At 57.2% G+C, this 12,598-nt stretch overlaps 1 protein-coding gene across 4 annotated transcripts in view; it reads left to right on the top strand.

Moving 5' to 3' along the window:
- Positions 1-12,598, top strand: part of RNF24 (ring finger protein 24) — a 41,122-nt gene that overhangs the window by 15,034 nt on the left and 13,490 nt on the right. For all 4 annotated transcript variants that reach the window (XM_068149685.1, XM_068149684.1, XM_068149686.1 and 1 more), the window contains one exon: positions 11,427-11,576. In XM_068149685.1, coding sequence (XP_068005786.1) covers positions 11,434-11,576 — 143 coding nt within the window. In that variant the 5' untranslated portion in view covers positions 11,427-11,433. The remainder of the gene's footprint in view (positions 1-11,426; positions 11,577-12,598) is intronic.

Genomic DNA, 12,598 nt, shown 5'->3' with positions numbered 1-12,598 from the left:
TCTGAAGATCATTGAGTCCAACATCCCTATGAGGAGAGGCTGAGGGAGCTGGGAGTGCTTAGTCTGGAGAAGAGGAGGCTCAGAGGAGATCTTGTTGCTCTCAACAACTCCCTGAAGGGAGGTTGTAGCCAGGTGGGGGTTGGTCTCTTCTCCCAGGCAACCAGCACCAGAACAAGAGGACACAGTCTCAAGCTGTGCCAGGGGGAGGTTTAGGCTGGAGGTTAGGAAGAAGTTCTTCCCAGCAAGAGAGATTGGCCATTGGAATGTGCTGCCCAGGGAGGTGGTGGAGTCACCATCACTGGAGGTGCTTAAGAAGAGACTGGATGGGGTGCTTGGTGCCATGGTTTAGTTGATTAGATGGTGTTGGGTGATACGTTGGACTCAAAGGTCTTTTCCAACCTGGCCTACCCTATCCTACCCTACCCTACCCCTGCCAGAGCAGCATCACCTAGGGCAGGTCACACAGGAACAGCTCCAGGCAGGCCTTGAGAGTCTGCAGAGACAGAGACCCCACCAGCTCTCTGGGCAGCCTGCTCCAGTGCTCTGCCACCCTCACAGTGCAGAAGTTCCTTCCCATGTTTAGATGGAGCTTCCTGTGTTCAAGCTTACACCCATTACCTCTTGTCCTGTCCCTGGGGACCACTGAACCCAATCCTCTTCAACTAAGGCAAAATCTTCCTTTCTCCTGACCTCCTCTGTTGTGTTGGACATCTGGGGCTGAGGGCTGTCTATAGGAGCAATGAAGACTGAGGCAAAGATGGAATTCAGTAGCTCTGCCTTCTCTGTATTGTTAGTTACCAGGGCACCCATTTCATTCAGCACTGGGCCCACATAGCCTCTAGTTTTCCTTTTGCCTCCAGTGCACTTCATAGAATCACAGACTAGGTTAGGTTGGAAGGGACCTCCTCCTCTGCTCCAACCTCCCTGCCATAGGCAGGGACACTTCTCGACTAGTCTTGCCTGCTGGAGGCCTCATCCAGTCTGGCCTTGAACATCTCCATGGAGGGGACATGCACAGCCTGCCTGGGCAACCTATTCCTGAGTCTTACCACCCTCACCCTGAAGAACTTCTTCCTAAGATCCAACCTAACCCTACTTTCCTCAGCTTAAAAACCATTCCCCCTTGTCCTGTTGCTGGACACCCTTATGAAAAGTCCCTCTCTGGCCTTGCAGGCTCCCTTTGGGTACTGGCAGGCAGGTCTGAGGTCCCCCTTGAGCCTTCTCCAGGCTGAGCAACGCCAGCTCCCTCAGGCTATCCTCATAGCAGAGGTATCCAGTCCTTGGATCATCTTTGTGGCCCTCCTCTGGACTCTCACCAAGAGCTCTGCATCCTTCTTATGCTGGGGGTCACCAGAACTGGATGCAGTATTTGAGGTGGGGTCTCAGCAGAGCAAAGGGGCAGAATCCCCTCTCATGAGAAAGGCCTTGCTGCTTCCCTTCTGTGGGTCTGTGATTCCAAGTGGCAGAGGTACCTGCTGTGTGCTGTGGGTGCTGCTTTCATTAGAAAGACTTCTCTGTTGTTTCCCAGGGCCTGATTGCTTCCTCGTATTGCCACATTGCTGCCTCCTTGTCCCCCTGCCCCAGGGTGGTGGAGAGGGTTAAGGTTTTGGGCTCAGCGTTGGCCAGGCAGGGAACTCAGCCAGGTTGTTTCCTGATTCCAGCTCAAAACAAGCATCAGAGACTTGCTCTCAGGGAGAAGGGATCAAAGGTTCCAAGGGGCTCTTGCTTGGAGGTCAGTTTGGTTTTCTGGTTGTCCAGGCACCCAACAAAAATCCACCCTCCCCCCCAAGTGAAATGGGTGAAACAAACAGGTTCTGTTCCGTCTGACAGCCGAGAGCTTCCTCTGTGGCCAGCCGCGCTGCAGCATCGCCCTGGGGTAGCCGTGCAGGGTCTCAGGGTGCTCTGCCCCGTGCCCTGAAGGACCTGTGGGGCCCTTCTCCAGTTGTTCATGGTGCTAATCACTCACACTGTCACTCACGCTCCTCCTCTGCTCGCTGCTGCTGCTGCTCAAGGAGGGTCTGCTTGCACGTTTGAAGCTGGCACTGGACGTGGCCAGGCTGGACACCGTCCCCATAGGAGCATTGTGGGTCTGCTGGAAGCACAATATGCTGAGCTGTCCCTCTCTCCACCCCCAGCCCCGTTGTCCCCTGGTTTTGGAGAGCAAAAGGCAGAACTCCCCTGTTGCCCCTTGGTGTGGATGGTGAGGGACAGAGCAGCGTGGAGCTGGCTCCAGCTGGTCCCGGTGCGGGGCTCGGCAGCCCTGTGGCACCGCTGGGGGCCAGGGGCAGCGCCGGGGCTGGGGGTCTGGGGGCCAGGGCAGCGCCGGGGCTGGGGGGGCTGGGGGCCAGAGCAGCGCCGGGGCTGGGGGCCAGGGCAGCGCCGGGGCTGGGGGCAGAGCAGCGCCGGGGCCGGGGGCCAGGGCAGCGCCGGGGCTGGGGGCAGAGCAGCGCCGGGGCCGGGGGGTCTGGGGGCCAGGGCAGCGCCGGGGCTGGGGGGTCTGGGGGCCAGGGCAGCGCCGGGGCCGGGGGCCAGGGCAGCGCCGGGGCTGGGGGCCGGCTCTGCAGCTGCTCGTGATTTTCCCAGCGCTGCGCTGCAGATCCTTGCCCTGGAGCAGCTCCAGAGGTGGAGCTGAAGGAAATTCCATCCAGCTGCTTGAGGTCAGAGCTTCACTTTTCTTTGGGGGTTCACGAGGGGGCTTGCTTTTGCCTGGGAGTCGAAGGCAGGCATCTCCTGCTGCTGCTTTTTTCAACACCGGGAGAAACCTTCCGGTGGTTGTGGGGTTTGCTTAAGCTGGTGGACATAGCCGGGAGAGAGCCTTCGTGTCGTGGGTGTCTCGCATGGGAGAGCGCTGCGCTTCGCAGCACAAGCTGGGGTGTTGCAGCCGCTCACACTTTAACTGCCAGCCCGGTTAATAGCCCTCCTGCTTCAACCCGGGCAAAGCGCGGCGGGGGCTTGCGGAACGCCTTTGAAACCGGAGAGGCTGCTCACACCTGCCTGCAGCCCTGCCCAGCATACAACATCGCCCCTTGCAGTTTCACCGCGGCTCGGCATTCCCCTGGCCCCCAGATCCCTGGTTTCAGCCAGGGGAAGCGATTTTCCCCCTCTACTCTGCTCTGGTGAGACCCCCATCTGGAGCACTGCATCCGGTTCTGGTGCCCCCAACACAAGGAGGACCTGGAACTGTTGGAACCGGTCCAGAGGAGGCCACAAAGATGATCAGAGGGCTGCAGAACTTCCCCTATGGGACAGGCTGAGGGAGTTGGGGCTGTTCAGCCTGGAGAAGAGAAGGCTCCAGGGAGACCTTAAGCAGCCTTCCAGTACCTGAAGGGGGCTACAGGAGAGCTGGGGAGGGACTTTTGACAAGGGCTTGTAGTGACAGGATGAGAGGAAAGGGCTCTGAGCTGCAGAAAGGGCAGATTTAGCCTGGAGATTGGGAAGAAATTCTTTCCACTGAGGGTAGTTGTGCGGGGAGGCTGTGGCTGAACCCTCCCTGGAGGTGTTCAAGGCCAGGCTGGATGAGGCCTTGAGCAACCTGGGCTGGTGGGAGGTGTCCCTGCCCTTGGCAGGGGGGTTGGAACTGGATGATCTCTAAGGTCCCTTTCATCCCCAAACCATTCTGTGATTCTGTGAACTGGGCAGCAGGAACATGCTCCTGTCTGGCTGCTAGTTTTCAAAGCTCCCTATTTCCTAGAGATGAGCTGATGGGATGCTGCTGGGGGCTCAAACCACCAGCTCCATCCACTTTTGGTTCAGACCAGAGCCTGGCTTGGCTTTGAATTCCTGCAGAGGAAGTTGTTGATCTTGAAAAGCTGAGGTCAGTTCCTCTGAAAATGGGGCTTTGTTTCTGGCAGCAGAGGCAGGGCTTGGGCTATATTTAGGTGTGATGCAGAGCACTGGCATGGCTGCTCTGTGCTCTGAGGGGATAAATAAATAATGAGGATAAACCAACAACCCCCCATGGGCAGCTCCTTTTAATAAGTAAAACCTGGAGAAGGAGTGCACATGGAGAGATTCCAGAGCAGACTTCCTTTGGCTCTGGGCAGGCAGCCTGATCTAGTTGGAAGCATCCCTGCTGACTGCAGGGGGGTTGGACAAGATGACCTTTGAGGGTCCCTTGCAACCTGATGCACTTTGTGGGTCTGTTTGGGCACCACAGGAGGGACATGGAGATGCTGGAGCATGTCCAGAGAAGGGCAACAATGCTGGTGAAGGGTTTGGAGAACAGGGCTGGGGAGGAGCAGCTGAGGGAGCTGAGGTTGCTTAGTCTGGGGCAAAGGAGGCTGAGGGGAGACCTCATTGCTCTCTACAGCTCTCTGAAAGGAGGCTGGAGCCTGGTGGAGGTTGGTCTCTCCTCTCTTGTATCAGGTGATAGGACAAAAGCAAATGGCCTCAAGGTGCACCAGGGGAGGTTTAGGTTGGAGATTAGGTAAAAACTCTTCCCTGCAAGAGTGGTCAGGCACTGGAACAGGCTGCCCAGGGAGGCGGTGCAGGCACCATCCCTGGAGGTGTTCAAGAGGGGATTGGATGTGGCACTTGGTGCCATGGTTTAGTAGTCCTGAGGTGTTGGGTGACAGGCTGGACTTGATGATCTCTGAGGTCTTTTCCAACCTTGTTTATTCTATGGTTCTAAGAAAAGTGTTGGACCTGGCACTTGGGGCCGTGGTTTAGTGGCTGTGGGGGTGCTTGTTAGGTCAGTGGCTGGAGCTGAGGATCTTGGAGGCCTGCTCCGGCTCAGTCAGCTCTCTGGTTCTGTGCTGCTGTGTTTGAAGGATGAAATCTCTGCAACTTGCAGCCCATGAGTGATGCTCAGGGCATCATCCACCGTGGCTGTCAACCCTGGGCTTGGGGACTGTGGCTCCTCTGCCTCAGTTTCCCTGCCTGTGAGAAGATCACTGCCTCCTTGTTAATCCCTTGGAGATCTCCTGATGAAAGCTCTGGGTGAGACCTTGGTCATTAAGCGCATTAAGCGCTCGCTGTGATGATAATAGGGATTCCTGTAGCTCCATGGCTTACTTAGCTTTGCTTTTACCAGCTCAACTGGTAATCAAGGCTCTGCCAAGCTGACCTGGACCACTTCCTGACATCTGGAGAGGCCATTAACCACGGCCTGGCTTTTAATTAGAGCTCGTTTGTGTGGCTGTCGAAGAGCCGGGGTTGTGCTGGGCCCCGCGGGGCTGGTTCACTGTGGGCAAGGAGGAGGCCTGGAGCTGGGGATGCTCTGCCCTCCCTGGCTCTCTCCATCATTCATATGGCCTCGTTGTGAGGACACCACTGTTCCTTCTCAGTTTTGCCAGCTGTTGGGTTGTTGAAACACAGCAGAGACATGGACCTGCTGGAGCAGGTCCAGAGGAGGCCACAAAGATGATCAGAGGCTGGAGAACCTCTCCTACAAAGGCAGGCTGGGAGAGTTGGGGCTGTTCAGCCTGGAGAGGAGAAGGCTCTGGGGAAACCCTAGAGCTGCATCTCAATATCTGAAGGGGACCTACAGGAAGGCTGGGGAGGGACCATTTAGAAGGGCTTGGGACAATAGGATGAGGAGCAATGGTTTGCAGCTGGAGCAGGGGAGATTTAGGCTGGACACTGGGAAGAAGGGTGGTAAAATAATGGAACAGGCTGCCCAGGGATGTGCTTGAGGCCCCATCCCTGGACACATTCAAAGTCAAACTTGGTGGGGCCCTGAGCATCCTGCTCTAGTTACAGATCATAGAGTCACAGAATGGTTTGGGTTGGAAGGGACCTTAAAGGTATCCAGTTCCAGCCCCTCTGCTGTGAGCAGGGACACCTTCCACCAGCCCAGGTTGCTCAAGGCCTCATCTAATCTGGCCTTCAGCACCTCCAGGGAGGAGGCATCCCCAGCCTCCCTGGGCAACCTGTTCCAGTGTCTCACCACCCTCCCTGGAAAGAATGTCTTCCTAATCTCCAGTGTAAGTCTCTCCTCTTCCAGCTCAAAGCCATTGCCACTCTTCACTACAGGCCCTTGGAGAAAGTCCCTCCCCAGCTCTCCTGTAGCCCACTTCAGCTACTGGAAAGTTGCTCTAAGGCCTCTCTGGACTCTTCTCCAAACTGAACCACCCCAAACCTCTCAGCCTGTCCCCACAGGGGAGATTCTTCAGCCCTCTGATCACCTTCAAGGCCCCATCTGCACCTGCTCCAACAGGCCAATGTCCTTCTTGTGCTGGATGTCCCTGCTCATCCCTGCTCACTGCAGGGGGGTTGGACAAGGTGACCTTTGAGGGTCCCTTCCAACCTGTTGTGTTCATGATTCTATGACTTCCCCCTTCCCCAGTAACCTCAGGCCACAGCCAGGGTCCCATCCAGCCCTGGGGAAATCCTCCCCTCCACTGGGTTTCTGTGCCCCCAACTCCATGCCTCTTGCGTCCTCCATCCTGAGTGCTGTGGGGACCTCCCAGGGACAGTCAGTGCCCCAGGAGGGCTGGTGGGTGCCCCAGGAGGAGCATCTGCCTGCTTTGCAATGCCTTGGCCCTGGTGAGAGCAACAGGGAGGCTTTTGTTCTGCACCAGAAACTTTTCATCCTGCTTTACAGTTCCTTTTTTATTTCCCTTGGCTGCGCTCTCACAATCTGAAGCAGATTAACGTGCAGTCCCCTCCCCCCTCACACATAACCCAGCCCCACAGCTTGGCTGCTTAAAATCATCAGTTTTCAGTGAAGCCTTTCAGAGTTAACAGTTTCCTGCATCCTCTGCAGACTAACTTAATCTTTCCCTCTAACCTCTGTGGGTTTTGTTGTTCAGTTCCTCAGCTGTGGGAGCAGGAGGGAGGAGGGACCAGGATGGCTCTGATGTGGAGAAGGTTACTGCACACAGGGGGAGGATGAATCTGAGCTTGCCCTGCATAAGGGCCCAAAGGGTTGTCCTCAGGAGGCTGAGCCCCCCATGGTATGGCCACAGGTGGGTCATGGCTGTAGAGGTGAAACCCCTTTGAGGTAAAATGTTAGGGACGTGGTGCCACTGGAAGAGGAGAGCAGCGTTCTGTGGTTGAGATGGAGCTCTCTTTCTCCCAGCCATGTGTTTGCTGGAGGCTGTGATGATTTGTAGCTGTGGTTGTGGCTGTGAGAGCCTGTGGAAGATCTGCATGGCTTGGCTGGACACAAGCATAAGGAGCTTTCCTGGCTTGATGAGGCTTGGTGCCCTAAATGCAGCCTGGGTCCTCCTTCCTCACCAGCTCTGCTTTTGGACTCTGTCCACTGCAGCATCTCCTGGTGGCTGGGTGGGCTGAACCAAAGCCCTGCTGAGAGGAGCACTGGAAGTTAGAGGAGCTGTAAAGGAAAGAACAATCAGTGCTGATTGGTTTTGCTGCCAGTCCTCCCAGGGTGGCCTCTGCTTCCTTGCAAAAACTCACCTGCATCTGACCCAGATGGAGGACATTTGGCTTCCTCCTGGGGGTGCTGATTGACAGCTGGCTGAACAGGAGCCAGCAGTGTGCCCAGGGGGCCAAGAAGGCCAATGGCATTCTGGCCTGCATCAGGAATAGTGTGGCCAGCAGGAACAGGGAAGTCATTGTGCCCCTGTACTCTGCACTGGTTAGGCCACACCTTGAGTCCTGTGTCCAGTTCTGGGCCCCTCAGTTTAAGAAGGACATTGAGACACTTGAAGGTGTCCAGAGAAGGGCAACAAGGCTGGGGAGGGGCCTTGAGCACAGCCCTGTGAGGAGAGGCTGAGGGAGCTGGGGTTGTTTAGCCTGGAGAATAGGAGGCTCAGGGGAGACCTTCTTGCTGTCTCCAGCTCCCTGAAGGGAGGTTGTAGCCAGGAAGGGGTTGGTCTCTTCTCCCAGGCAGCCAGCACCAGAACAAGAGGACACAGTCTCAAGCTGCACCAGGGGAGGTTTAGGCTGGAGGTGAGGAGAAAGTTCTTCCCAGAGAGAGTTGTTAGCCATTGGAATGTGCTGCCCAGGGAGGTGGTGGAGTCACCATCCCTGGAGGTGCTCAAGAGGGGTTTGGATGTGGCACTTGGTGCCATGGTTTAGTCAGGAGGTGTTGGGTGACAGGTTGGACTTGATGATCCTTGAGGTCTTTTCCAACCTTATTGATTCTATGATTGAGGAGCTGGAGCCACCCAACCTTGGCCAGTGCCTTGACCAACTCTGGTGCCTACCAGCACAAGCCTGAGGTGGCCAGGCTCAGCTGGGGCCTCAGGCTCCAGCCCCAACACTCTCCATGGCGTGAGCATCAGCGTGACCAAGGGCACCACCTCTGCACCACCTCTGCACCACCTCCCATCCCTTTGACCCAGCCAATGGTGCGGAGACGAAAGCCAAACCCAGCCCAGCACTGCTGAGCTGCCCATTAACTGCTGGCACAAAGGTTTGGGGCTGCTCTGGGGGCTTGCTTGGGGCCAGAGGAGCTGAGCTGGGCCTAGCAAAGGCTGCTGCGGGAGCCTCAGCTGCCAGCCGATTGCTCTGCTGTGTAATCCCGGCCCCGGCAGCGCTTGCTGGGGTGGTGCTGGCCCCCCTGCTCTCAGAGCCTTTCCACGTTGGCTGGGAGAGTCTCTGAACATGTGTGCTGGGCTCTGGAGGCTTTAATCAAATGCAGGCTTTAGCAGACATTGCCTGGAAACTCCCAGGGAGCCGAGGAAACGGAAGGCAGCGGAGCAGGGAGGCTGTGGGGAGGGCGCTCGGGGAGGGGCTGGCGGGGTGAAGGGTGAGTCTGCTCCTGCTCTAGCAAGTGAAGATGAGCAATACCTGCAGGATGCAGCCTGGAGGACACTGTGGTCTGGAGAAGGCTGAGGGGGAATCTCATCAATGCTTATAAACCCTGAGAGGGTGGGTGTCAGTCCTTGTTCCGTGGCACCCAGTGACAGGAGAAGTGTAACAGGCACAAAGCCGAACCTAAGAAGTTCCATCTGAGCATGAGGAGGAACGTCTTCAATTTAAGGGTGAGGGAGCACTGGAGCAGGCTGCCCACAGGGGTGGTGGAGTCTCTATCTCTGGAGAGATTCAAAACCCACTGGCACCTGTTCCTGTGTGACCTGCTCTACATGGACCTGCCTTGGTGTGGGGGGCTGTGAAGATGCGAGGGGCCTGGAGCATCTCTGTGAGGAGGAGAGGCTGAGAGCCCTGGGGCTGTTGAGCCTGGAGAAGGGCAGCCCCAGAGGGGATCTGAGCAATGCTCAGCAGGAGTTGAGTTTGGGGGGATGAGAGGATTAGGCCAGACCACGTGTAAGTGGTGCCCAGTGACAGGAGAAGGTGCAGGGGGCACAAGCTGGGGATGGGCATAAACCCAGGAGGGCCCACCTGAATGGGAGGGGAAGCTAATTTGCCGTGAGGGTGCTGGAGCCCTGGAGCAGGCAGGAGCAGGGTGGAGCAGGCTGCCCAGAGAGGTGGTGGAGTCTCCCTGTGGAGAGGCTGCAGCCCCAGCTGGCGGTTGTGATCCTGGGCAGGCTGCTGGGGGCTGGGGTGCTGCCGTTTCGCCGCCCTCTCCTCAGCCCGTGCAGAGCTGAGCCCTGCAGTGACCGTGCCGCTGACAGCCCCTGCTCTGGGGGAAGGCTTTGTTATCCCCTGGGAATCCTAGCTGGGAAGCAGGGCTCAGACGTCAGGTACTTTCCCTGCTGGTTGTGAAACCTCGGTGCGGGTCCAGCCCTCTCCCCCGGGCACAAAGGCAAAGGAGGCGGAGTTGTGAACTTCCCTCTCTGAGCTGGGGGGGGCTGAACTTTATGCCCGGCCGCAGAGGGCTGTGATCGTTCAAGGGTGAACGGCTCCGGGGGTGGCTGCAATGGGAAGGAATGCTGCATGTGTGCTGCCCAGGGAGGGTCTGACTGGCCTGGCCTCACAGCAGCCGGGGGGGTGTGTGTGTGTGGTGGTACAGAGACACTGGGCTGGTGCACTGCCCGACTCCCAGCTTGGGCTGTGCTCAGATCCTCATCTGCCACGTGGGCAGTCGTGGAACTGAAGGCGCAGGAGAGGTGATCCACTGAAGCCCTTAGCCCAAGCAGCTGCTCAGGGCTCGGTTCGGTCTCTGGGAGGGGAGGGAGGGTTCAGTCACATGCCCCAGAGGTGGTCCCTCCACAGCCAAGCTCCTGGCTGCTGCTCAGGGCTGCTGCGGGGTTTTGCTGGGAAAGCAGCCCTGAGGAGAGAGACTTGGGGGTGCTGGGGGAGGAGAAGCTCAACAGGAGCTCTCAGTGTGCACTTGCAGCCCACAAAGCAAATCAGATCCTGGGCTGCATCAGGAGAAGTGTGGCCAGCAGGGCAAAGGAGGTGATTCTCCCCCTCTGCTCAGCTCTGGGGAGACCCCACCTGGAGTACTGCCTCCAGTTCTGGAGCCCCTATTCCAAGAGGGATCTGGAGGTGCTGGAAGGTGTCCAGAGCAGGGCCAGGAGGATGATCAGAGGGCTGGAGCACCTCTCCTGTGAGGACAGACTGAAGGAGTTGGGGCTGTTCAGTCTGCAGAAGAGAAGGCTCCCAGGTGACCTCATTGTGGCCTTCCAGTATCTGAAGGGGGCTACAGGAAGGCTGGGGAGGGACTGCTCAGGATCTCAGGTAGTGATAGGACTAGGGGGAATGGAATGAAGCTGGAGGTGGGGAGATTCAGGCTGGAGGTGAGGAGGAAGTTCTTCCCCATGAGAGTGGTGAAGCCCTGGAATGGGTTGTCCAGGGAGGTGGTCGAGGCCCTGTCCCTGGAGGTGTTTAAGGCCAGGCTGGATGAGGCTGTGGCCAGGCTGATCTAGTGTGGGGTGTCCCTGCCCATGGCAGGGGGGTTGGAACTAGATGATCCTTGTGGTCCCTTCCAACCCTGACTGATACTATGATACTATGATGAAGCAGCCTGGGGTTGTACTGAGGAATAGAGCTGAAACTTGCCGAAGTGCCCTTAGGCCTCCAAACCTCAGCCTCAGGTGGTGGACACGAAGCCAGTGCCTTGTATGGCCCCTGCCATGGCTCGGTGGTACAGCCGTGCAGCACGGGGAGGTCCTGATCCTCTCCTGGCTGCTAGCATCGTGCTGGACCCCTGCTGGTTCCTGTGTGTGTCTGACGGCTGTAGAGAGGAGGCTTCTACAGAACGAGAAAGCCCCAGGAGGGGCAGGGAAGGGAAAGGAAAGCTGCCTTGCTGTGGAGCCTTCAGTCTTTTGGTTTGATCAGTGAGGGGCTTGGGGGACACTGGCTGCAGCTGCAAATCCCCACCAGCACTTGACTTGAAGGATGATGTGTGTGATGAGGAAGGGGAAAGAGCTGGAGGAGAAGCTCACAGGAGGAGGAAAAACAATCCCAGCCCCAGCTTTGTTTTCAGGGTTCATGGCCAAAGGTCTGGCTTGGGGCAAGGATTCCTCCACCTCAGTGAGTGAGCAAGGAGCGCTGCTGGCTGCTCTCCCCTTTCCCCTGCCTGCCTTTGGAGGGGTTGCTGGTCTCAGAAGGACATCCCATGCTGCTGCAGGAGCCTCCCCTCACATGCCTGTGTTTCCTCCCTGTCTCTGCAGCCTACCCATGAGCTCAGACTTCCAGCATTACAGCTTCAGGATGCCGAACATCGGGTTCCAGAACCTGCCTCTCAACATCTACATCGTGGTTTTCGGCACGGCCATCTTCGTCTTCATCCTCAGTTTGCTCTTCTGTTGCTACTTGATCAGGTAAGGGAATGCTCCCCAGCTGCTTCCAGCAGCTGCCTTGGTTCACACTGAGCCTGTCACCCATCCCTCACAGAGTCACACACAGGTAGGGGTTGTAAGGGGCCTCTGAAGATCATTGAATGCAGCCCCGCTGCCAGAGCAGCATCACCTAGGGCAGGTCACACAGGAACAGCTCCAGGCAGGCCTTGAGAGTCTGCAGAGACAGAGACCCCACCAGCTCTCTGGGCAGCCTGCTCCAGTGCTCTGCCACCCTCACAGTGCAGAAGTTCCTTCCCATGTTTAGATGGAGCTTCCTGTGTTCAAGTTTACACCCATTACCTCACTGATCTCAAAGGTCTTTTCCAACCTGCTTAGTTCTCTTCTGTTCTGCTCTCTCTTCTGTTCTGCTCTCTTCTGTTTTCTGCTCTCTTCTGTTTTCTGCTCTCTTCTGTTCTCTGCTCTCTTCTGTTCTCTGCTCTCTTCTGTTCTCTGCTCTCTTCTGTTCTCTGCTCTCTTCTGTTCTCTGCTCTCTTCTGTTCTCTGCTCTCTGTTCTCTGCTCTCTTCTGTTCTCTGCTCTCTTCTCCTCTGCTCTCTTCTCCTCTGCTCTCTTCTGTTTTCTGCTCTCTTCTGTTTTCTGCTCTCTTCTGTTTTCTGCTCTCTTCTCCTCTGCTCTCTCCATGAGCTGTGCAGGTGCTGCACTCATCAAGCCCAGCCTACATGACTAGGAGCCTGGGTGTGCTGCAGCAGGCAGGGGAGCGAGGCTGGCGGCTGAGAGCTGATTCATGGTGGCTGCCTCCTGCTTGATGCTTCCCCACGTTCTGCTGTGTAATGAGTAACTGGAGGGCTGTGTGCTGGGGCAATGGTTAATGCCTGCTCCCTGGCTTATTGGACACCAATTGCTCATTCAACAGTGCCCTTTGCAGGTTAATGATGCAGGCTGCAGCTGCCTGTGCCGGCGGCCGGCGCTGCGCCGCAGGGTTAAAGGTTGCTGCAGTTTGGGGCTTGTTTCAATTGCTTTATGGGCCACTGGGGAGAGAGGAGG

The sequence above is a fragment of the Melanerpes formicivorus genome, unplaced genomic scaffold (assembly GCF_026170545.1).
Source record: "Melanerpes formicivorus ecotype bairdi unplaced genomic scaffold, bMelFor1.0.p_v2 SCAF_18, whole genome shotgun sequence".
NCBI classification, from domain to species: domain Eukaryota; kingdom Metazoa; phylum Chordata; class Aves; order Piciformes; family Picidae; genus Melanerpes; species Melanerpes formicivorus.
Note: the sequence above shows the minus strand (reverse complement) of the source record. Positions and strands in the feature narration are given on the sequence as shown.